This window comes from Microcaecilia unicolor, unplaced genomic scaffold (assembly GCF_901765095.1).
Source record: "Microcaecilia unicolor unplaced genomic scaffold, aMicUni1.1, whole genome shotgun sequence".
NCBI lineage: Eukaryota > Metazoa > Chordata > Amphibia > Gymnophiona > Siphonopidae > Microcaecilia > Microcaecilia unicolor.
This window is the reverse complement of record NW_021963573.1, coordinates 43,371-69,275: the sequence shown is the minus strand read 5'-3', so window position 1 is coordinate 69,275 and position 25,905 is coordinate 43,371. Positions and strand designations below refer to the sequence as shown.

General features: G+C 44.8%; 1 protein-coding gene across 1 annotated transcript in view; it reads left to right on the top strand.

Moving 5' to 3' along the window:
* Positions 1 to 4,011: 4,011 nt before the first annotated feature.
* LOC115459451 (E3 ubiquitin-protein ligase TRIM37-like) overlaps positions 4,012 to 25,905 on the top strand; it is a gene marked incomplete at its 3' end in the record, with an annotated part of 63,292 nt that continues 41,398 nt past the window's right edge. The window contains exons 1-2 of the mRNA XM_030189271.1: positions 4,012 to 4,475; positions 9,988 to 10,089. Coding sequence (XP_030045131.1) covers positions 4,305 to 4,475; positions 9,988 to 10,089 — 273 coding nt within the window. The remainder of the gene's footprint in view (positions 4,476 to 9,987; positions 10,090 to 25,905) is intronic.

The window sequence follows — 25,905 nt, the reverse complement described above, 5'->3', positions numbered from 1 at the left end:
TCTCCTCGCTCCCCTGCCTCCGTCGCAGCAGCCGTAGTTAAAGCCCGTCTCTAGCCTTCACTTCATTCCTGTCAATGTCCCGCCCTCGCGGAAAGAGGAAATTACATCAGAAGAAGGCAGGACACTGATGGGAATGAAGTGAAGGCTAGAGATGGGGGTTTGACTGCGTCTGCTGAGGTAAATCAACAATTTAAACTCCCCCGGAGCGGCAGGGGATGAGGTAAGCATGGCTTGTGGCGCCCTCCTGCCATGCTTACCTCACTTACTGCCGGGTTGCGCCGCCCCTGGGAGCCGTCTCGCAAGAGCTTTAAAAATTTAACAACCAGCTCTTGCGATCTGGTGCAAGCCGGCTCCAGCACACCACTGTTTGTATCCCACATTTTCCCACCTATTTGTAGGCTCAATGTGGCTTACATAGTACCGGAGAGGTGTTTGCAGACTCTGGTGTAAACAAATACAAAGTGAAGTTGTGGTAAGATAAAGTTCATGTGGTACAGCCACATTTGGGAATCGTACAACGGACGAGTTGTGTTATGTCCATTACTTTAGTTTGGTTGTGTTGCAGAGATCATGCATTTATGACGAATTGGTAGAGTATGCCTTTTTAGAAGATGGATGCCAGAGACAGAGCCACAGCCACAGCCACAGCCACAGCTACAACCTGGACATTAAGTATAGGAGTAGAGTCAAAGGAAAGAGGACGAACCACACCTGGGAGGACAAGCTGCCTCACCAGGACCACTAGAGAGGGCAGAAAGTGAGAGAGACCCTGATCCAAACATTTGGCCCAATAAAGTTGACAATATTTATTGTATACACGTGACTTGATAAATGGTGACTACATGTAAGCCCAACCTTCACTTAACCCCATCAACCTTATAATAATGCCATTAGTTGGGCACCAGCATTTACACCAGTTTTTGGCAGATGCAATGCTCGTGTTCAAAGTTAGGTGCAAAATGCACGCTAAGCTAATATTGTGTAAAAGTTGTTCTACACAGAGCACTCTTTGCAGATCGTTCCAGCACTTAACTTTGGGTGCCATTTACTGAATTCCCCTCTTAATGTCAGTGGGGAAAATACTTAGTAAAACAGTGCCCTTAGTTAAGTGTTTGAGCTCGATTTGAATTTTAGATTTGATTACACACCTTTCCAAACCCAAGCTCAGGTACAGCTAAGTGCTTCCCTGCCTCATTTCCTTATGAGGAGCTATTTGTTTAGTAAGCAGATAGGCTCCACTGAGACCAATGGGGCTTACAATAAATCACATTAGTGCATGTTAATAAATGAGGCTCTTAGTTTGGAAGTCAATGGATGGTGACGTGATTTAATTGCTAGGCAACTTCTCCTCTTAATCACTCCCTCTTTCATGACTCACGTTGTCAATGCTGGATATACAATAGTGACCAGAATGAAATTGGGAAACTGATTGCAACAAGATGACCAGGTTGAAAAGGGGATTTATGAATTCATTATTGTTATCAATATGTGCCATCTCACTACGACACAACAAGCTTATAAAAGGTAAGTCCATACCAAGTTACTCAATGGCCAGCATAGGTTGAGGTGGGCAAGGGGGCAGTGTCCTCCAAATGCTATGGGTATTAGTACTGAATTATTTCCTTCCCACTGTCCCACACTGCCAATATAAATTCCTTACCCCCCCCCCCCCCCCCAGTACACCTATAACGAATAGGGATACAACCTCAAGTTCAGGACACTACTACCAGTGCTTTTGTTGTAGAAAAAAGGTGCCGGTACTCACTGTGGGCGGAGTCACCACATATGACCCCATAACCCAGAAGAAGCACCCCTGCAGGCCTCAACCCCTCCCCCTAGCGACAGCGGGCCAGAGGTCCGCTGGACCGCCGGTCCCCCGCCCCGCCCCGCCCCGCCCCGTGGGTTGCAGGTACGAGGGTAACCTGCCTGCCTCCCTCCCTCCTCTTCTGCAACGCCGCAAAAATGGCAGCGCCCAGCCAGCCCTGCCCAGTGTATCCTAGGTTGCGATGGGCGGGGCAATGTGTAGCCCTGCCCATCGCATCCCAGGATACACTGGGCAGGGATAGGCGCCGCCATTTTGCGGCGTCGCAGGAAGAGGAGGGAGGTAGGTAGGCAGGCTACCCTCCCTCCTCCAACCCACAAGGTAGAGCCTATGTTTATTTGCAGGGAGGGCTGGAGATCCAGTGGGTCTCCAGCCCTCCCTGAACCCGGGGGAGGGAAGGGGGTTGGCTGGATGGCCACCAGGGACCCCTTGCTGGGGGGGACTGGAGACCCACCGGATCTCCAGCCCTCCCTGAACCTTGGGGGGGGCGGACCGGGGGGTCGGTCGGTCGGTCGCCAACCAGTCCACCAGGGACCCCCTGCTGGGGAGGGGACGACCTAGAGACCCACCGGATCATCGGGGGAGACCGGCGGTCTAGCGGACCTCCTGCCTCCCTTCCTGTTGCTGGCGGGGCGGGGCTGACTGACTGGTCGGTCGCCCACCAGGGATCCCCTGCGGGGGGACCAGAGGGGCTGGAAACCCACCGGACCCCCAGCCCCCTATCGCTGGCAGGTTTGCTGTTGGGGGGGGAACGGGGCCCTGCTAGCATGCAAATGCATGCTGGACAGGGCTCACCATTCCTCCCCGATGATCTTCAAAACTCTAAAGCCAGCTTGGAAATGGCATAGGGTTTGCTGCGGCCAGCGACCCAATCTTTGGTGCGCTGGTCATTGGGGATGAATACGTTAAGCCCTGTTTAGCATGCATCTGCATGCGTTCAGAGCCCTCAAGCACATTTCATGCACTCGAGGGCTCTGATCATGGGGTGGTAGCAAACGTGAGCGCCAGCATGGCTCTAACAATCTCTAGCACCTGCTTCTGATCATCCTCCTGTTAGAGAGGCACAGGCTACCGCTACCAGTTCCTGCTCTCCAGAGAGAATGGCAGGATGGGGAAAGGGGGCACACACAAACATAGAACCACTTCCTGTATCCCGCGCCGACCCAGCTGTTTATGAGGGTCAAACTCCAGCCACCATCTTTATTCAACCATATGCGGTGTCTCTCCATTCGATGGAGCATCTAGGCGTGACGTCATGGTGCAGTCACCTTGGCGACGAAAGCCGCGCACTTTTGAGGTGGGGTTTTGGTAGGGAATAGGATAGAATGGGACTACTATGGACTGCATGCGCCTGGATTATAACTTTGGCCTGAAGTGATTTGTTTTATTTCGGGTTTTTTAAAATGTTTTTAATTTGGAGCGTTTTTTACCAAGCTGCGCTAACGATTCCCACGCCCAAATGGGCTTCCTCTCATTTGCCGTGCAGGAATCGCTAGCACGGCTTGCTAAAAGAAGCCCTTAATTTTTACCTTCTTCCTTATCCTACCAATAACTCTTCATCCCCAGGAATGTTTCCTATACCCAAGTAGTTCTACAAGTCTTGTTTCACCTCTGTTCATTCACAGGGGGATGATCAGAAGCAAACACCGGCGCTAGAGGCTGCTAGTGCCATACTAGTGCCTGCGTTTGCTATCGCCCCGTAATCAGAGCCCTCGAGCGCGTGAAACAATGTGCTCGAGGGCTCTGAACACTAGTAGCATGCCGTCCCTTAACCTAGGAGGGGGGGGTCGTCGTCGGGGGGGACCGGCTGTCCAGCAGACTTCCAGCCCTCCTGTCGCTGGTGGGGGGGGGGGGGGGTTGGTTGGTCACTCACTCACTAGGCCACCAGGGACCCTTTGCTGGGGGACTAGGGGAGGCTGGAGACCCACCAGATCTTCAGCCCTCCCTGAACCTTGGGGGGGGGGGATCGTCAGTGGACCTCCGGTCCCCCTGTCGCTGTGGGGGGGGGGATTGGTTGGTCGCCCACTAGGCCACCAGGGGCCCTTTGCTGGGGGACTAGGGGGGGGCTGGAGACACACCGGATCTCCAGCCTTCCCTGAACCTTGAGGGGGGGGGGACCGTTGTTCGGGGCAGGGGTAGTTGGGGCCTGGTGGTCCCATGGACCTCCAGCCCCAGTGTTTGACAGGTTTGGGCTTTTGACAGCCCAGATCTGTCAAACAAGTGCGGGAGGATTCTGCTGAGCGCATGCTCAGGCACAATTCGCCCTCACTTCTTCTCCTTGATCAAAGATAATTACGTGCTTAAATTTGCATGCAATTATCTCTTATAATAAGTCTAATAACGCCCCACGCTGTTCCAGCGCTAATTTTGGAGCGCTGTTTGGAACAGCGCGGAATTTTGGTCATCTTTCTATAAGGTAGTTCTGGAGAATCGCTGGTCCTGAGCTGCTGCCCTCTCTGTGGCTGTCCCAAGTACTTGCTGCATGTCTGCTGCTGCCGCCGCTGCGGAAAGGAGGCGTTTTATCGAGCACTTTCTTACCTGCATCTGTAGCACTTGGAGGCACCTGGCTTACTTCAAGTCTCGGAAGAAGTCCCTACGTTACTGGAAGCCCCGAGACCTGAAGTTAGAGAACATGGACGAACAAAGTGTGGAGGTAAGGCTAGGGCAGAGGACCATCTGTAAACAGTGAGCTTGGCCAACCAAACAGCTTATTGGGTATAGGAGGAATAAATAAATCTTAATTGTGCAAAAGCCCAGAGTAGGTGTTTTACCTATTTCTTTACCCCCTTGCTATAGGCTCAGTGCATAAGGGGGCCAATTCTATTACTGGGTGCCTCAGTGTAGGCACCCCATGGCTGCACAGTAAGAACCTATTCTGTAATTGGACTTAAGTGTCCTGGTAAACCTGGTAAACCAAACACCTAAATATAATTCCCAACTATCTCCCTCGTAAAAATTATACAATAAATTCCTATCCCATAGAGAATAATGGGAAGACAGACCTCAAAAATATAAACAAAATATAAGAAAAAAATAATTATTATTTACAAGTGAAGGAGAAGTTCTCAGAGTGTTAACTCACCCAAGTGAAGCAGTGCTGAAAGGCAAATTTTGCTTCTAAGGGTGGACAAGTTTCTAGATCATTGAACGTCTCCCAAAGAAAAATTTTTTGAGTATAACATGAGCAAACAAAACCAGTGCTCTCAAATATATCGTGATGAGCCCTTAACCTAAAGGAAATATTTAAATTATAAACTTCAAGGTCTATCCTATCTCATGCTCAATGAACCTCATACACACTACTCACTTTTCTCATAAGTATTGCCATACTGGGAAAGACCAAAGATCCATCAAGCCCAGCATCCTGTTTCCAACAGTGGCCAATCCAGGTCCCAAGTACCTGGCAAGATCCCAAAAAAGTACAAAGCATTTTATACTGCTTATCCCAGAAATAGTGGATTTTCCCCAAGTCCATTTAATAATGGTCTATGGACTTTTTCTTTAGGAAGCCGTCCAAACCTTTTTTTTTTAAACTCCGCTAAGCTAACCGCCTTTACCACATTCTCTGGCAATGAATTCCATAGATTAATTACATGTTGAGTGAAGAAAGATTTTTTCCAATTCGTTTTAAATTTACTACATTGTAGCTTCATCGCATGCCCCCTAGTTGTAGTATTTTTGGAAAGTGTAAACAGACACTTCACATCTACCAGTGAAGTCGCCTTTTCTCCAAGCTGAAGAGCCCTAGCCGCTTTAGCCTTTCCTCATAGGGAAGTCGTCCCATCCCCTTTATCATTTTTATCGCCCTTCTTTGTACCTTTTCTGATTCAACTATATCTTTTTTGAGATGCGGCAACCAGAATTGAACACAGTATTCGAGGTGCGGTTGCACCATGGAGCAGTACAAAGGCTTTATCACACCCTCATTTTTGTTTTACATTCCTTTCCTAATAATACCTAACATTCTATTTGCTTTCTTAGCCACAGCAGCACACTGAGCAGAAGGTTTCAATGTATCATCAGTGACGACACCTAGATCCCTTTCTTGGTCTCTGACTCCTAACGTGGAACCTTGCATGACTTAGCTATAATTTGGGTTCCTCTTTCCCACATGCATCACTTTGCACTTGTTCACATTAAACATCATCTGCCCAGTCTTGTAAGATCCTCTTGTAATTTTTCACAATCCTCCCATCCTCCCGCGATTTAACAACTTTGAATAACTTCGTGTCATCAGCAAATTTAATTACCTCACTAGTTACTCCCATCTCTAGGTCATGTATAAATATGTTAAAAAGAAGCGGTCCCTGCACAGACCCCTGGGGAACCCTACTAACTACCCTTCTCCATTGAGAATACTGACCATTTAACCCTACTCTCTGTTTTCTATCTTTTAACCAGTTTTTAATCCACAATAGGACACTACCTCCTATCCCATGACTCGATTCCCACTGCAGCTCCTTGTGACTGTGGGCAAATCACTTAACCCTCCAATGCCCCAGGTATAAAATAAGTACCTGTATATATGTAAACCGCTTTGAATGTAGTTGCAAAATACCAGAGAGAGGCGGTATATCAAGTCCCATTTTCCTTTCCCTGTCCAATTTCCTCTGGAGTCTTTCATGTCTCTGGAGCGAACTTATCTGAGAATCGAGTGCGATCTTGCTCTCCAGGGGTTACAGGAAACTGTTCTTGAATCCAACTCTGTGATGGTTTCATGGCCATTCTGTGTCACAGATCAGCGTTTCCACATAAGCTGTCAGTCCTCACATATAGCAGTGATGCTAAGCAGTGTTGGATATTTTAAACATGATGGACTTAATTCAATCCAAGTGGCACGCTATTAATTGTCTCCTGGTCTTGTTTAACAATGACTACATTGTATGTTTAACTTGTGACAATAAAGCTTTTTTGAATTACACTTGGCACTGAAGTGCATGCATTTAATTGGACTTGCACCCTAGCTTACGGGACACCATGATAAAGAACAGGATTTTTGTGAGGTATAGCTGGCTTGTTTGGCCTCACTGCTGTATGTGAGAACTGCTTTAGTTCTTTTCAGAGACCGACATAATTTGAACATCATTTAGTACTTTCTCTTTCCTGTCACTTTTCAGAAACAAAGCATTCTACTGAGGGCTTCAAATATATTCTTTTTTTGTGTCCTGCTAGTTGACAGATTGCAACCAATACCTATATTAAGGGCAATTCTATAAACTGGATTCTAACATCTTTGTGCCCATTATGTGCATAAATACTTAATACTAGCATATGTGTGCACAGGTACACAGGTATGTGTTGTTATGCTGCCTAAGCATTATTCTGCAAATAACAAACAAGAGGGGTGAAGTGAAATAATCACACACACAAAAAAAAATTGTTTCATCAAATCTGTTTGTATAGTTCCATTAAATATCACCTGATAATTACATGGTGTGAACACATTCCTATAAAAATGGAGGGAAAAGCCTCAGAATTAGACTGGTGCTAATATTTATTTATTTGGATTTATTTACCGCCTTTTTGAAGGGATTTACTCAAGGCAGTTTACAGTAATAATAATATTGCGCACACCACCAACTTTCAATCACCTGAATTATAGCTACATCATGCAAGGTTCCACGTTAGGAGTCACAGACCAAGAAAGGGATCTAGGTGTCGTCGTTGATTATACGTTGAAACCTTCTGCTCAGTGTGCTGCTGTGGCTAAGAAAGTAAATAGAATGTTAGGTATTATAAGGAAAGGAATGGAAAACAAAAATGAGGATGTTATAATGCCTTTGTATCACTCCATGATGCAACTGCACCTCGAATATTGTGTTCAATTCTGGTCGCCGCATTGCCAAAAAGATATAGTGGAATTAGAAGAGGTGCAGAGAAGGGTGACAAAAATGATAAAGGGGATGGGACGACTTCCCTATGAGGAAAGGCTAAAGCGGCTAGGGCTCTTCAGCTTGGAGAAAAGATGTCTGAGGGGAGATATGATAGAGGTCTATAGTGAGTGGAGTGAAACGTTAAGACATGAAGCGTCTGTTTATGGTTTCCCAAAATTCTGGGCTAGGGGGCATGCGATGAAGCTACAAAGTAGTAATTGAATTTTTTTCACTCAACTTGTAATTAAACTCTGGAATTGTTGCCAGAGAATGTGGAAAAGAATCTGGACAGCTTCCTAAAGGAAAAGTCCATAGACCATTATTCACCCATTAGTGCCCCATGTTTGTTCACATATGTCTTATTATGGGAACATTGGGCACTAATGGGTTAAATTGGACTTGGAGAAAATCCACTATTTCTGGGATAAGCAGCATAAAATGTGTTGTACTTTATTGGGATCTTGCCAGGTATTTGTGACTTGGATTGGCCACTGTTGGAAACAGGATGCTGGGCTTGATGGACCTTTTGTCTGTCCCAGTATGGCAATACTTATGTAACATTGTTTGAATATTGCTGTGGAATAATTTATCAAAGGAGAAGAGATCTAGTGTTGAGTTTAAACCACAGTGCATTGACTTTCAGTGCTATTTATATTTTTACTAGCCGTTAAGCCTGTAAAAACGGGCAAGTATTGCAGCCCTCCTCTCTCCCTGGCCTCACCCCGTCCACCGATCCTCCCCCTCATATCCAGCAACCCTCCTCTTTCCCTTGGCCTCCCCCCATGTCCAGCAACCCTCCTCTCTGCCCTGCTCTCACCCCATGTCCAGCAACCATGCCCTCTCCCCCCTGCCCTCCCCCCATGTCCAGCTACCCTCCTCGCCGCCGCTCCCTCCCCCCTCCGTATTGGGCCCCCTGCACTGACCTGACTGCGCCTTTCACCTCCGTGTGAAAGCGCTACAGGCAGCAGCAGATCGCTTTGCTGCTGCCTGCAGCGCTTCCACACGGAGGTGAGAGGCGCTGTCAGTGCAGGGGGCCCAATACGGATGGGGGGGAGGGTGGAGGTTGGTTCGCGCGATGTTCGTTTCCAGGTGGCGGCGTCCGACAGTCCGACTCCATTTCCCTCTCTGTTCCACCCTCTGACATCATGACGTCTTGACGCGAGGGCGGGACAGAGAGGGAAGTCTGTACTGCGCATTTGCAGGTGAGTCGCTCACTTGCCGTTTATATGTTTGGTTCTCAGGGGCGTTGTGTGAACCTACAGTGTTCTCTCCAGGACCTTTTGAATGGGCATGCCACCTGGCTAACTGTGCTGTACTCCTGCCCCCATCTAGCTACTCCTTCATGCCATTTGGCTGGCGGACATTTCTGGAGAGACCACTGACCAGGTCCTGTTTATATCAAGGAGCTGGTGAATTAATGTGTGGTTATCAGTGTGGACTACCATTAAGACGTTTTATTTTATGCAGTGAGATCTAGTTACTTATTACTGGGATTAACAGTGAAATAACATATCTTAAAGGCAGATCACTTGAATATATGTTGAGTAGGATTCCTGGAGTTCTGTACAGATATTCTTTTGCTGTACCTCAACTGAGAAATTTTGTCCCAGGAAAGAGAGAATCCTCTGTATTCTTTTGCAACTGTGTCTCTTGGGAACACAGCTACACTAGACATCTGATTAGCTAATAATTTACCCTCCTGTTTTTAAAGTCACGCCAGCAACTGCTGGTATGGTCATGCCGACACAGGCATTCACTTTGAATGGGCTGTGTCGGCATTGCTGCACGGCTTTGTAAATAGGGGGGGTGGGGGGGGGGTTACTGTTATGCCATACTTATAATAATTTGGCTTTTTAATGTAGCTTTCTATTTCTTAGTCTTGTGTATTATTGTATTATTAGTCTGATTTAGTGTTTGACCAGCTTGGCTTTTATTTATCCCTGCTTAGTCCACCATTTATTTATTGACTGATTTATCAATTGTTGTAACAACAAAATCTCGGTTGATTACATAATGGAGGTAATTTTAGAATGATTGCTTGGCATATACTTGTGGGTGCATTGTTCCATGGTTATGTTTTCATCAGCTTTACTAACAGTATACTGGCTAGTGCTGTACCATTCCTATATCTGTGATGATGTCACTGGAAAGTTGCAGATCTCTGGCTCTGTCTTCTGCTAGGGTGGCATCACCCACATGTTTGGACTAGCCTAATAGTAATTAAGGAAATGAGTTTAGCAGATAAGAACAAATTTCACGTTCTTGTGTTGAACCTTATTGTAATCTTTTTAGAGCATTGCGGAGGTGTTCAGATGCTTTATTTGCATGGAGAAGTTGCGAGATGCACGCCTCTGTCCACACTGCTCCAAGCTTTGCTGTTTTAGTTGTATTCGGGTAAGTTATCTTAACTTTGCATTCAAGTATGTAATATTTTTATTATATTATAGGGATAGTACACAAGTGTGTATTTTTGTTTTGTTACATGCAAATATTATATATTTACAACTACTTTAACAAAGATTGACTGTATGACAGTAGCTCAGTGACTATTTTATATATATACTAGTAAAAAAGGCCCGTTTCATAGAGAGAATGAAAGAGAGACAGACAGAGACAGCGTGTGTGTGTGTGTGTGTGTGTGTGTTTGTGTGTGAGAGACAGAGTGTGTGTGTGAGACTGTGTGTGTGTGACAGAGAGAGTAGAGTGTGATAGGGAGTGTGTCAGAGAGAGTGTATGTGACAGACGGTGAGTGAGTGTGAGCCCCCACCCCCCCTCTCGCAGGGCCCCACCCCCACCTCTCCGGTCTCAGGTCCCCCTCCCCACCTCCCTCTCCCCTGCCCCGCCAGCAACCCTCCCCTCCCCCCCTCCAGCTACCCATACCCAGTGACCCTCTCCCCCCCCCCCCCAGTGCATCAAACCCCCTCGCCACCCACAGCTGCCAGTGTAAACGCTGTCAAGCCGCTGCTGCTTCGCCTGTTGAGCAGCAGCGGCTGCTACAAAGAGAAAAAAAGCAATAAATGTTTTTAAACCCATCCCAAATCATTCGCAAATGCCCGAGTCTTAAAACGCAGTCTCTGCAGCTGCTCCTCCTCTCGCCTGTCACGTCACTGCGCTCCTCCGAGGTCTTACTCCAGGGGCAGTGACGTGGAGGCGAGAGGAGGAGCGGCTGCAGAGACTGCGTTTTAAGAGTTGGGCATTTGCGAATGATTTGGGCTGGGTTTAAAAACATTTATCGCTTTTCTTTTTGTAGCGGCCGCTGCTGCTCAACAGGAGAAGCAGCAGCAGCCGGACAGCGTTACCACTGGCAGCTGCGGGTGGTGAGGGGGTTTGATGCGCTGGGGGGGGGGGGTGTTTGATGTGCCGGTGGGGGGCTTGGATAATGAGCTGAAGGGGGGGGGGTTCTGTGGTGCCACGCTTGTAGTTTGTTGATGCGCTGCTTCCTGCCATTTGTTCCGAAGTAGCAGGGAGCGGCGCACTGACAGCTGGCTACGGAGCCTAGCTCAGCAACTCCAGAAGCCAAGGACACAGGCAGTCCCACATTAGAACATTGGTGGTGAGAATTATTATATAGGATAATATAAGTAGTATGGCTAAACCGAATATGTGATTCCATTGGCCCTCAATAATGCCCCAAATACATTATTTGTATTTGTCTGAATAGTGATTTAAATACAAATAATCTGGAGTTCTTCTGTGCTAAATCCTGATTTCATGTTGCTTCTTTTATTATTTGTTATATTAAAGCTCCATGCCCATTATTCGTATTTGGCCAAATAGTAAAATATGCTATTCGATACATCTCTAATAAATAGTTTCTGACCTACAGTCATACATCGCTAAAGTAGTTTAGGGCGGCTCTTCACGATTTTCAATATTGAAATAGCTTGAGTTGTTGATGTGAGACCTCATTAACTTATTTTACTAATTGTGGTACAAAGGATCTTCATGTAACAGTGGAATAATTCTGGTCCTGTGATATGAAACATAGAACATTCCATTCTGGAGAGAGATCCTGAGCATGTAAAAATCCTAAGACTGATCAATAGGGTTGGTTGGTTTGTTTGAAGTTTATCCATGGACATGCTGGATGAATCAGTTGCACAGACGGTGATATAATTTGATGAGTGTTCAGACCTGCTGTCTCAGATCTCCGTTAAGTCTAAAGCTTACTGAGCATGTGTGGGAGTAACTAGTCACCAGTTAGCTCCTCCTTCCTATTGGTCTATTTCAGTGATGGGCGAACCTTTGAGAATGAGTGCCCAAACAGCAACCCAAAATCTAATTATTTATCGCAAAGTGCCAACAGGGCAATTTAACTCATTATGGGTGGGGTCACCACATGACTCCACCCCTATGATGGCCACACCCCTTACACCAGCCATGGTGCATATAAACAGACATCATTGAAAATATTATACTAGCATAGAAGAAAAAAATAACATGATTTTTTTCATTATAAGTCATTTCTGTAAGCTGTTACAGTTCCAGTATACCCAGTGCAAAATAAGACAGCAAATGTAAATTGGACATATTCCAAACACTAAAATAAAATGATTTTTTCTACCTTTGTTCTCTGGTGATTTTGTTTTTCTATCCATATTGGTCCTGTTCTCTTCACTCCGTTTCCAGGCTTCCTTTCCATTTATTTCTTTACTTTCCTCCTTTCTTCTTAATTTCTTGCCTTCCATCCATGTGCAGTTTTTCTCCTCCCTGCCCTCCCCTCCATCCACCCATGTCCAGCCACCCACCCAGCACCAGGCCACTCACCCAGCACAAGGCCTCCCTCCCTCCCACCACCAGGCCTGCCACCCACCCAGGCCACCCAGCATCAGGCCTCCCACCCACCCAGCACCAGGCCTCCCACCCAGCACCAGACCGGCCTCCCTACCACCCAGCACCAGGCCTCCCTGCCTCCCTCCCACCCACCCAGCATCCCCACCCAGCATCAGGCCACCCACCCAGCACCAGGCCTCCCTCCCACCCAGCATCAGGCAGGCCACCAGGCACCAGGCCTCCCACCCACCCAGCAGCAGGCATCAGGCATTCCTCCCTCCCTCCCACCCACCCAGCATCAGGCATTCCTCCCTCCCACCCAGCACCAGCCCGCCCGGCCTCCATCCCTCCCTCCGAGCACGAAATTTAAAAGTCTTCCCTTGTCGGAGTTAAGGCGGCGTCAGCAGTAGCAGCGAAAAGTGTGCTGCTGGCTCGGCGTGCCTCCTTCAGCCTTCCATCTCTCAAGCTCTGGTCCTGCCCTAACAGGAAATGAGGGCGGGACCAGAGCTTAAGAGACGGAAGGCTGAAGGAGGCGTGCCGAGCCAGCAGCACGTTTTTCGCTGCTACTGCTGACGCCGCCTTAACTCTGACAAGGGAAGACTTTTAAATTTCGTGCTCGGAGGGAGGGATGGAGGCCGGGCGGGCTGGTGCCGGGTGGGAGGGAGGAAGGCCTGGTGCCGGGTGAGTGGGAGGGACAACGGAGGGTTGGAACTAGCTGAGGCGATGGCCGGCGCACATGCCAACAGAGAGGGCTCTGCGTGCCATAGGTTCGCCATCATTGGTCTATTTTTTTTGCTCTCCATAATAGACAATTCTCTTACTACTCCTTAACCTTCCCTATCTCTCTCTTCCGTTTGTTACCCATCTTTGCTTGCACTTATATCAAACCATACAACTACTCGTTTGCTACAATTGTAATTATTCTCCAGACGCTGTAATTGTATTTACTATGTAAGCCGCATTGAACCTTCAATATGTGGGAAAGCGCGGGGTACAAATGTAATAAATATAAAATCAAAACAAAAAATAATCCTTCATAAACCAGAATGAACAGGTTCAGAATTTGTCACCTGGCAAGTCTTTGTATGCCTAGAAACTGGGTTTCAAGACGTGCACCCAGTTCCAAAGAAAAGTGGCCATACAAAGAGGTACAGCTTCCTCTTACAAATTTGCTAAGGCTTAAGCCCAATTTTGTAAAGAATGTTCCTTGCCCCTCATTTGGCGCATAAACATTGATGAAAGTGATTAAATGATTCCCAATCCTCCCTCTAATTGCTAAGCTTCTCCCATCCTCTCCTTTGTATATGTCTTCTTGTACAAATCTTAAGTGGTCATTAATATAAATCGCCAACCCTCCCGTCTTCCCCCCTTTGGGATTTGCCAACCTGGTACCCTGCCCCAGTGTCTTATAACTGATCAAATGTTCATCTCGTCTTTGGATATGGGTTTCCTGTAGCATTATCACATCCTACTTCAATCTTTTTTAATTCTTTGAGAACTATACTTCTTTTCCCGGGGTTATTCAAACCATTAACATTCCAAGACCCTACCTTTATCCCCCTCCCCCCCCCCCCCCCTGCTCCCCTCCCCCCCAGTGGGCTCCTGATTTTGGCCCTGGACACTTCTGGCCAGTGCTACCCTGGAGGTAGTGCGTCTGCGCCAGAGAGCCGCCCCTATAATTTTGCATCCGGTTTACCCTCCCCCTCTCCCCATTTACATCTCCATATACCCTCACCAGGCATCATTTGTCAGTTAACCAACCATATAACCCTTATATATTGTACTACCAAAGTTTCATTAAGCAGTCCTCAGGGTAACATTTCAGTCCTTTCCTCTCATTTCTGCGTCCTGACAGGCTGTTTTCGGGGACCTATTTTTCTTCTCTCCTCCGATTTTCCTCCAGCCTTGTTTTTCCGGGGTCTGCTGCCTTTGTTGTTGCTGTTGTACTCTGTCCTTATCCTGCGGAATGTCTGTGCAACCCATGTCTCTCAGGCTTTTCCAGGCTCCTTCCACCATCTGAATTCGCCTCGCCTTGGCTCCCACCGTTACCAGTATTCCTCTTGGATATAACCACCTGTACCACAAACCAGCTTTTTGTAAATAAGCTGTAATGTCTTTGAATTCTCTTCGTGTTTGCAAGGTTTTTTTTAGCCAAGTCCTGGAATATTTGTATTTTATTGTTTTCCCAGTTTATCTCTCCCATGACACGCGCTTTGCGCCAAATAGCTTCTTTAGTGTTATAATCATGGAAGCAGGCCACTATGTCACGAGGCCCCTCAGCTCTCTGGAGCCCTAGAGTCCGATGCGTTCTATCAATTCTATATTTGGCTGGATTTGGTGGTTCTTCGCTTTCGCTGTCCATGTCCAGGATGAAGGCACAAATTGCTTGTATTATTTTTGGCGCGTCTTTATGTGACTCATCCTCTGGTATGCCTTTGAAACGTAGATTGCATCGCCTTGACCTGTTTTCCAGGTCTTCTAGTTGTAATTCCAATGCTTCTCTGTTTTGATGTTCTTTTTGTAGAGCTTGCTGCAGCTCCCTCACCTCCTCCTCCATTCCGTCCACTCTCTCCTCAGTTTCTGCAACTTGTTTCCCCATGTCTCTCAATTCCTCTCGCAGCTCTCCTATTGCCGCTTGTATTCCTTTCCTGGTATTTACCATTTCTGCTTTGAGCTCTTGAAACCAGCGGAAAACATCTAGTTTACTCATCTCCGGATTTCCCTCCATCAATTCTTCGTGTTCTGGGTCTGATTCGGAAACTCCGTCCGCCATTTTGAAACTTCGCGACGCTACTCTCGTGCCTGCGCTTTTCCCCGTTCCGGGGTTCTCCGCTGAATATTTAAATTTGGCGAGTTTTTTCCGTGCTGCCATTACTTCTGGAGCTCAGTATTCTGCCTGGTGAGGTTTTTCGCCGCGTTTTCGGGGTGGTAAGAACTGCTTTTTACTCTGGCTGTATCAGAGCTCTTTCTTTAGGCAGCCATTCAGTAGCGCTGATGTCACTTCCTCCCGAGGTACAGCTTCCTCAACTCTTGTATGTGATGTTTCCAATATTCAGAAATGTTCCCAAAGTAAGCCCTATAGTAACATAGTAGATGACGGCAGAAAAAGACCTGCACGGTCCATCCAGTCTGCCCAACAAGACAACTCATATGTGCTACTTTTTGTGTATACCCTATTTTGATTTGTACCTGTGCTCTTCAGGGCACAGACCGTATAAGTCTGCCCAGCACTATCCCCGCCTCTCAACCACCAGCCCCGCCTCCCAACCACCAGCTCTGGCACAGACCGTATAAGTCTGCCCCGGCTCTGGCACAGACCGTATAAGTCTGCCCAGCACTATCCCTGCCTCCCAACCACCAGTCCCGCCTCCCACCACCGGCTCTGGCACAGACCGTATAAGTCTGCCCAGCACTATCCCCGCCTCCCAACCACCAGCCCCGCCTCCTGATCTTGACTAAGCACCTGAGGATCTATTCCTTCTGCATAGGATTCCTTTATGCTAAGCCCTAGGGCTAGAAAGAGCAGGAAGCATACCCTGTGTGATATTTCTGGAAAATACATCATAAAGGTGCTCAGATGTCCATAGCACCTTCCCCATGCATGCCAGACATGGGCTGAAAAACCTGTGCAGAAACATCCAACAGCCTTCATGCTCCAAGACACTATATACAGTGGTGGAAATAAGTATTTGATCCCTTGCTGATTTTGTAAGTTTGCCCACTGACAAAGACATGAGCAGCCCATAATTGAAGGGTAGGTTATTGGTAACAGTGAGAGATAGCACATCACAAATTAAATCCAGAAAATCACATTGTGGAAAGTATATGAATTTATTTGCATTCTGCAGAGGGAAATAAGTATTTAATCCCTCTGGCAAACAAGACCTAATACTTGGTGGCAAAACCCTTGTTGGCAAGCACAGCGGTCAGACGTCTTCTGTAGTTGATGATGAGGTTTGCACACATGTCAGGAGGAATTTTGGTCCACTCCTCTTTGCAGATCATCTCTAAATCATTAAGAGTTCTGGGCTGTCGCTTGGCAACTCGCAGCTTCAGCTCCCTCCATAAGTTTTCAATGGGATTAAGGTCTGGTGACTGGCTAGGCCACTCCATGACCCTAATGTGCTTCCTCCTGAGCCACTCCTTTGTTGCCTTGGCTGTATGTTTTGGGTCATTGTCGTGCTGGAAGACCCAGCCACGATCCATTTTTAAGGCCCTGGCGGAGGGAAGGAGGTTGTCACTCAGAATTGTACGGTACATGGCCCCATCCATTCTCCCATTGATGCGGTGAAGTAGTCCTGTGCCCTTAGCAGAGAAACACCCCCAAAACATAACATTTCCACCTCCATGCTTGACAGTGGGGACGGTGTTCTTTGGGTCATAGGCAGCATTTCTCTTCCTCCAAACACAGCGAGTTGAGTTCATGCCAAAGAGCTCAATTTTTGTCTCATCTGACCACAGCACCTTCTCCCAATCACTCTCGGCATCATCCAGGTGTTCACTGGCAAACTTCAGACGGGCCGTCACATGTGCCTTCCGGAGCAGGGGGACCTTGCGGGCACTGCAGGATTGCAATCCGTTATGTCGTAATGTGTTACCAATGGTTTTCGTGGTGACAGTGGTCCCAGCTGCCTTGAGATCATTGACAAGTTCCCCCCTTGTAGTTGTAGGCTGATTTCTAACCTTCCTCATGATCAAGGATACCCCACGAGGTGAGATTTTGCGTGGAGCCCCAGATCTTTATCGATTGACAGTCATTTTGTACTTCTTCCATTTTCTTACTATGGCACCAACAGTTGTCTTCTTCTCGCCCAGCGTCTTACTGATGGTTTTGTAGCCCATTCCAGCCTTGTGCAGGTGTATGATCTTGTCCCTGACATCCTTAGACAGCTCCTTGCTCTTGGCCATTTTGTAGAGGTTAGAGTCTGACTGATTCACTGAGTCTGTGGACAGGTGTCTTTCATACAGGTGACCATTGCCGACAGCTGTCTGTCATGCAGGTAACGAGTTGATTTGGAGCATCTACCTGGTCTGTAGGGGCCAGATCTCTTACTGGTTGGTGGGGGATCAAATACTTATTTCCCTCTGCAGAATGCAAATAAATTCATATACTTTCCACAATGTGATTTTCCGGATTTAATTTGTGATGTGCTATCTCTCACTGTTACCAATAACCTACCCTTCAATTATGGGCTGCTCATGTCTTTGTCAGTGGGCAAACTTACAAAATCAGCAAGGGATCAAATACTTATTTCCACCACTGTATACCACAACGGCAAACAGCAGGGGTGTTAAGCAAAAGGCAGTTAGAAATCAGTTTGAAGAAATAGATAAAGGAGAAGCACAGGCACATTCCCACAACATCGCAAAAGCACCATGGAAGCCCTACTTATGTATCAGAGCAGCTCGATCGCTGACCCTTTCCCCCTCCCCTTCCAGTGCTTCTACCAGTGCTGGTAAAGAGAGCTCTGATCACTCGACTCTTGTCTACCACCAGGTACTTCCACTGGTGTTGACACAAGCTATGCTGATGACCATGCAAAGAAGAAAAAAGCATCCACAGTTTAGGGGCACTTTCGTTTGCCATATCATCCCCTTACATTGAATGATGACAGTCTTTGAGCAGACAGTGAAAAACATGTCCATTACTGTCCCTGCTGAATCCACAAGCAGATCCTTCAGTTTGGCTTTTGGAATGCCCCTTACTGACAAATGCATATCCTGTAAAGGTAGAATTGTACCATAATTAAAAAAAAAAAAAAAAACAACAACAAATGAACAAATAAACAAACACCCCCCCCCCCCCCATATTAGACATTTATTGTGGGTCCTGGCTGAATATTGGCCAGAACCTGCATAAAAAAATTTCTGGTCGCTCCCGATTTCCCTCCCACCCACCTCATTAGAGATCACAGCATCAATTTTAATGAGCAGGCCGCACTGTGCAGAAGTGAGTGAGTGGGCATTGCTCTCGCCTATTTCTCATGGATCCACAAAAGTAGTTCTGGTGGGGGGGGGGGGGGGGCTACAAGGATGGGGGGAATGGGGTCTGGGTCCTGGTACCACCTTAGATTTTATTGAGGAAGGAGGTATCTCTAGTTCCAGGGGGTGGAAAGTGGTCTACCGGACCTTATTGGCTGCCACCCGGAGGTTAACTAGGCGTTTGCCGATATTCCAATTGGTGCCTGGTTAACCTCATCGCATAACGTTAGGACAGTAAAAAGGCTAGCTGGTTAGTGGACTAAGTATCTCCACTACCCGGCTAGGTTTCTGGTCCACCCAAATTTACATAATTGTCCACAATTGGAAGATCCAAGATAAGGAAAACAATCTTAAAGAAAATAAGAAAAACTCAAAATGGTTAATCTTACACTTCACATTTTCTGAGGGAGGAAGGTTAATCGGTTATTGCAGCTGGTACAGTGGTAACTGAAGGAAGTTGCTGCAGAGCATTCTTCATCTGTTTCCACAAACTCTTATAATTTCTTAGGTTCAAACAAATAAGTAATAAGGAAATAAAACACTTACAAGGGAATCGCGCTAGGAAGGTCCCACCTAGGGCAATGATTCCTGGCTTAAAAGCCAAGACTTCACACCTCCCAGTCTGTGATTCCCTTGATGTGTCAGGAAATATATGCATCTTTGAACCCAAAAAACTATCAACCATGTATCGGAAATACAATTTCAAAGCATTGTTCCTATCTAAATCAAAGACGAAAGTCACTAATAATATAACTCTATCTATAACTTTTGAATTTTCCAAAATGTCGGTTAAACTTACATTTCTTTTCTCTGATAAAGAAGATTTATAAAGGAAATATAATTTTAGTCACCAATAGGTGGCTATCAGAAGGTATTAGCAAAGTATCAGAGAAATATTTCTTCAAGAATTCAGTAGCTGATATATAGGATATTATAGGTAAATTTATCATTCTCAAGTTTTTTTTCCCTTAATTGGTTCTCCAGAAATTCCAATTTTTACAAGAGAGATCACTATTCTTCATTACCAAATTGTCTGATTTTCATAGAGAAGCCATTTCCATAATCAGTCTCTATTTTTATATCTTGGACTTCCACTTTGTTAGATAGGTATTAATATAAATTTTTTAACTCACATAGTGAAAACTTTTAAACATCTGAAGAAGAGAGTTATTCCCATTCTGCTGCAGTTCCTATAGTACGTCCATTATGACATTATTGGCTTCACCAAGTCCAATTTCTTCACAGAAACCGCTCCAGATACCTTCGGGGGGGGAAGAGCTCACTCTCCAATCCCCCAGATGGTTTATTATCCAAGTTATTATCCTCGGGCCACGTGAAAATCCTAACCCACTTCGGGTGTTTCCATTATTGACCTCCGGGTCTTGGAGGGGTCGTGCCAACAGGGGGACTGAAAGTCACTCCCTCTCCACTGAGATTCGGCAATAAAGCCTTGCTGTTCCCCGAAGCAGGAACCGATATCCCCAACGTTATGACCCCGAATCTCTCCAAAATAAACTGAGAAGTGGTGGGAACCCCAGCCATGTTCGAGGAGGACAACACCATGGCTTTGCCTTTTCTCTTCCCCATTCTCTGGGGAGCGCGCCTTCTTCTTCAGGCAATCTGGTGTAAAAAGGGAACTCAACTAGCATACGTCCTCCCTCAACGCCATCTTGGATCCTCCAGGTTGGGACACTCTTTGTGTGGTTTTTCCTCAGAGGCCTGTCTGATATGGGTAACCCTACAGCATAGCCCTCTGAGTCATTGAAACACGGAAGCCCCTCCACCACTTACAAGGTGGTGTCCCTTCGGAGGGGCATTCAAGTGATTTTAAACGGTCAGGAGCCTCTCCTCCTGGTTGTTTAGATTTCTTTGAATATCTACCCTATATCTCCGTCTTTTTGTATGACAAGCTGTAAGGGGAAGTATCTTATCTCTCTGCTCTATATAGGCTAGAGTGTCTAAATGTTTAGTGTGAATTTGCCTACATTCAATCCCATATTGAAAAACTTTATGCAACACAGTACCATTTTTCTCATTGATAAAGCAAGTGAAGATTAACATTTTTTGATTAAAAAAAATAAAATTTGAGAACTTTTAAACAGTTTGTAAAAAAAGAAAACATATAAAATAAATTCTGTTTTAGAATATTTTATATTTCCCTTGCATCATTTTAACAACAATGAAATATTTAGGTATTTCTTTTTGGTCAGCTGTGACGTTGTGCTCAGTGTGTCATATGCATGAACATCATCTGTCAGGTATGTCATAAGAGAAGAAAGATTGAGAACCACTGCTCTGTTAGAACTGCCTGAAAAAAAAACCAGATGTGCTTTGGTTAGTTCTAGATTTGGATATTGTGACCCTTAGATTGGAACTGCTGAAAGAATTTAATGGCAGTATTTATAATTTTAAATTTATATTACTTTAGTAAAAGTGTTAGGGTCAGGTTAGTAGTGCAGTGACTGAGAAATGTGGGTATGATTAGGTCTGATCCTTGCATTAGGTGGGGCATATGATACTGTTGATACAGTGTTCACAGCCCCTGAGGTGCAGTGAGACTTGGTCATTGCACAACAGTGGTACATGGTAGCTGGGTTCATAGAACATAATTGCAAGATTTTGGCAGAAGCGCTGGTGTATGGTGCCTCTGAGCACTGATGCTTCAATGAAGGGGCAAAAGTAGGTTGGAAGGTGATATAAAACAGTGGCAAAATTCACAGATAGCTTCAAACTGTTGGAATGTAATTGTATTTTACATGCATTGCCTGTCACCTATTATTTCTCTGTGATTACTCTGTGACCTCTGATGTGAATTACTTAGAGAGGTCACACAGCTATGCAACTTCCTGTGGGGGTTAGATGCAGCACATGCAGCACATGGAGCTCATGATCTCTCCTAACCTGAGAGGATCTATGGTGGTGTGAGCATCCATTACCATCTAAGCACATGGAAGGAGCTGATAATACAAATGTATAGTAATATGTATATATAAGCCTGTCTGATTATAATCTAACTACAAACTGTGAGTAAACAGATGTTTTGTTACTTCAACTTTAAAGTGACTCAGCAGTGAATTATTCAGGGGTGAATGAGAGAGAGATGAAGAAAGAAATTAACATTTCTAAAGCTGAAGCTGTGTGTACTAAAATCTGCTAATTATTTACTACAAATAATCCAACAAAAGGGTTATGGGCCCAGGGCCAGGAATTGAAAAAGAAGAGAAATATTACCAGGCAGAAAAAAAGGCCACATTTTTCTCTTAAGTTTTAAAGGAAAGATTCAGTCTGTCTCTCTCTCCCCCCACACAGCAGACAGAAGGCTAAGAAAATGGCTGAGGGAAGAAATTCACCATTTTTCTATTCTCTCAAGGTGCCTAGATTAACTGAGTTTAATTATCAGCAGTGGGAACTAAGATTCATATGTCTCCTTCGAGCAAAAAGATTAAATATATGCTTAGACCAAGACAGAACAGCTGAAAATATGGCTGAATGGGACAATGCAAACTATTATGTGAAGTGCATGCTTTTGGAAGCTCTCTCAGAGAAACAAGCCATATTAGTGGAGGGAAAAGATACACCAAAGGACATTTTATATAAACTGAGAACTATGTATGCAACTACATATGCAAAGCAGCAACCAATTTGGCTGGCAGAGTTGAATGAAACCAAATTAAGGGATAAAAGTAAATGTAATGATCACATTATGCATCTTATGTCTTCATTTCAAAAGTTAGAACTTTCTGGAATTCCCATGTGTGATGCATTGAAAAGAGCATTTCTTTTTACCTCACTATCAAAGAAGTTTGATGTTTTTAGGTCTGTAAATGAGGCCATTGAAGGGCAATCTTTGAACAGGCAACATCAAAACTAAGGCAGGAATGCATAGTAAATGATTCTGAGGAGATGTGTTCTCAAAGTCAGTCAGAGAGAAATGAAACAAATTTCTTGGCAAAGAACAGAGGAAGGCGGAGCTATGGGAAAACTCCACCCAAGGGCAAGCTGATTTGCTACTCATGTGGAAAGGAGGGACATGTATCTAAATGGTGTAAGGAAACACAAAACACTCCCTCTAGCTCACCTAAGCCAATGGAACTAAAGAATTTTCAAACCAGGAAATGTATGAAGGACAAAGATAAACACAAGGGCTTTCTAATGGCAGAAAAATCTTTGACTATGGTAAATAATAATTCAAATGAAAGTACTTGGATTTTGGATTCGGGGAGCACATGCCATTTAACCAATTGTAAGGATTTCTTTCAGGAAATGTGTCCAGAGGAAGGTATTCTTAAAACTGCAAACGCAGGGACTGCTAAGATCCAAGCAAAAGGTATTGGATTCTTAAAATGCAAAGTGTCTAATGAAGTTAAAGAAATTCCTGTAAGTGATGTCTTGTATATTCCCCAAGCAGTTTGCAATATGCTTAGTGTATCTACATTAGATAAGAAGGGATTTGCGATTCATTTTGAAAACAGTAAGTGCACAATCTCTAAAAATGATGAAGTGTATGCTGAAGCTTTTATGCATAATGATGTTTATAAACTGAGCATTTCAGGTGAAGCCTCACATATGGCGCAAGTAAGGAAGAATGATGGTAAATGTAGTCTGGAAATCTGGCACCGCCGCCTGGGACATCGTGATTTTAAGGTGATCCAGGATCTTTACAGTAAGCAACTAGCCACTGGCATTCAGATAAGTGCAGATGCTGGTAAAATGGAGAAATGCATAGACTGTGTTACTCAAAAAGGTGTGAGACCCTCATTTCCTGCATACACAGGAAATAGGAGTAATAAAGTACTGGACTTAATACACAGTGACTTATGTGGACCGTTTAATATCCCATCATTGGGAAATAACAGATTTGTGCTAATATTCTTGGATGATTTCTCTAGATATTGTGTGGCCTATTTGCTGAAAGAAAAAAGTCAAGTCACAGACATGCTGAAGAAATACGTAGCCATGGTGAGCAATAAATTTGAAAGAAAACCAAAGGTTCTTCAGACCGACAATGGTGGTGAGTTCACTTCACACAGCATGCGCACATTTATAGAACAAGAAGGCATTCAACATATCACAACAGTAGCTTATACACCAGAACAAAATTCTGTTGCAGAGAAAAAATTTAGGTCACTTGTGGAAATGACCAGATGTATGCTGTCAGATAGCAATCTCCCTAAAAGACTATGGGGGGAAGCCATTCTCACAGCAGTGTACCTACAAAACAGAATGCCAACTAAAGGCGCTGAGCGCACACCACATGAGACATGGCATGGTAGGAAGCCAAACCTGTCACACATAAGAACATTTGGAAGTACAGCATATGCTCATGTACCAAAGCAAAGAAGGCATAAGCTGGATTCCACAACAGAAAGGGGCATTTTAGTTGGCTATGCTCCAGGACACAAAGGATATAGAATTTTGAATCTGAAAACTGGCATTGTTGGCATAAGACATGTTACATATTTGATGAAAACAAAAGGGTTGATAAAGGCTGGATTATCCCAGATGAGCCTTATCATCCAGAATATGAAACTAGAACCATAATAGACATGCCAGTGTATATAAATGCCATACCAAGGCAGATGTCTGAAAGCAACTCACCTGTATCTAACGAGGAACAGGCAGAGGAAGCAGACACAGAAAGGATCATTGAAGAAGACAGTACAGTTGGAGAAGGGGAATCAATTGGAGAAGGACTCTCAGATTTAGAGGATGCGGAAAGGTCAGACCAACCTGTAGTCAGACGCTCATCCAGGGAAAACAAAGGTGTTCCACCCCCAAGACTGTCTTACCTAACAAAGTCAGCAGAAGCTCAAGAGCCCTTAACATGGGATGAGATTGAGAAAATGCCAGCAGAAGAAGCTGCTGAATGGCATAAAGCTGCACAAGAAGAAATTGATGCATTGGATAAAAATAATACTTGGATTCTTACAAAATTACCTCCTGGCAAGAAAGCTATAGGATGCAAATGGGTATTCAAGTTAAAAAGGAATGCACAAGGAAAAGTGGAAAGGTATTTAAAGGGTACCATTGATTGTAAATTAAAGGTTTCAGCCAATAGTAATCCAAAACTAATATGTTACTGTGATTCAGATTGGGCAGGGGATCATTCTGATTATAAATCCACAAGTGGATATGTGTTTATGTATGGAAATGTACACATTTCATGGGCCAGTCATAAACAAAGTATTGTGAGTTTGTCTTCTACAGAAGCTGAATATGTGGCCGTATCGGAAGCGTGCAGAGAACTGATGTGGATTGAAAAACTTTTGCTGGATTTTGGAATAGCTGAAAAGAGACCAATCCAGATAATGGAAGATAATCAGAGCTGCATCCGACTGTCACAAAATGACAAGGTTCAGTCACGCACCAAGCACATCGCAACGAAATACCACAACGTGCGAGAGTTGGCGAAAGAAGGGGTCATCAGTCTACACTATTGTCACACCAGTGAGATGACAGCTGACATCATGACCAAACCGTTACCCAGAGAACATTTTGTGAATCTGCGTATAAAGCTTGGACTTTGTATGAATAAATAATTGCATGACAGTTATGCATGAGAAGGGGTTTGTTGGAATGTAATTGTATTTTACATGCATTGCCTGTCACCTATTATTTCTCTGTGATTACTCTGTGACCTCTGATGTGAATTACTTAGAGAGGTCACACAGCTATGCAACTTCCTGTGGGGGTTAGATGCAGCACATGGAGCACATGGAGCTCATGATCTCTCCTAACCTGAGAGGATCTATGGTGGTGTGAGCATCCATTACCATCTAAGCACATGGAAGGAGCTGATAATACAAATGTATAGTAATATGTATATATAAGCCTGTCTGATTATAATCTAACTACAAACTGTGAGTAAACAGATGTTTTGTTACTTCAACTTTAAAGTGACTCAGCAGTGAATTATTCAGGGGTGAATGAGAGAGAGATGAAGAAAGAAATTAACATTTCTAAAGCTGAAGCTGTGTGTACTAAAATCTGCTAATTATTTACTACAAATAATCCAACACAAACAAAGGCTGATATATTGCCCAGCAACATCTGGTTGTAATTGAGCTAGTAGTCCAAAAGAATTAGATGAAAACTGTCAGACCAAAAAAAAGTCTTGAAGCTAAGAATCTGTTCAAGGAGAAAAAAAATGATACATCTTCAGAGTTCATTTCAACCCTGCTTCTTGCTCCTATAAATTATTTATTTATTTTATTGCATTTGTATCCCACGTTTTCCCACCTCTTTGCAGGCTCAATGTGGCTTACAATATATCATGGATACTGGAAATATAATGCATAAGTGTGCAGGGGAATTTGTCAAGCCTACCAAAGCTTTAGAAAATGTGTTAAATTTGCCCCAGATTTGGTCTTTACCAGGTCTAGGGGATCAGTCATTTTTGTGATCCATTCAAATCCAGATTCCAGGTGTTTGTTTCAAGAGTAAGTTCACTGATAA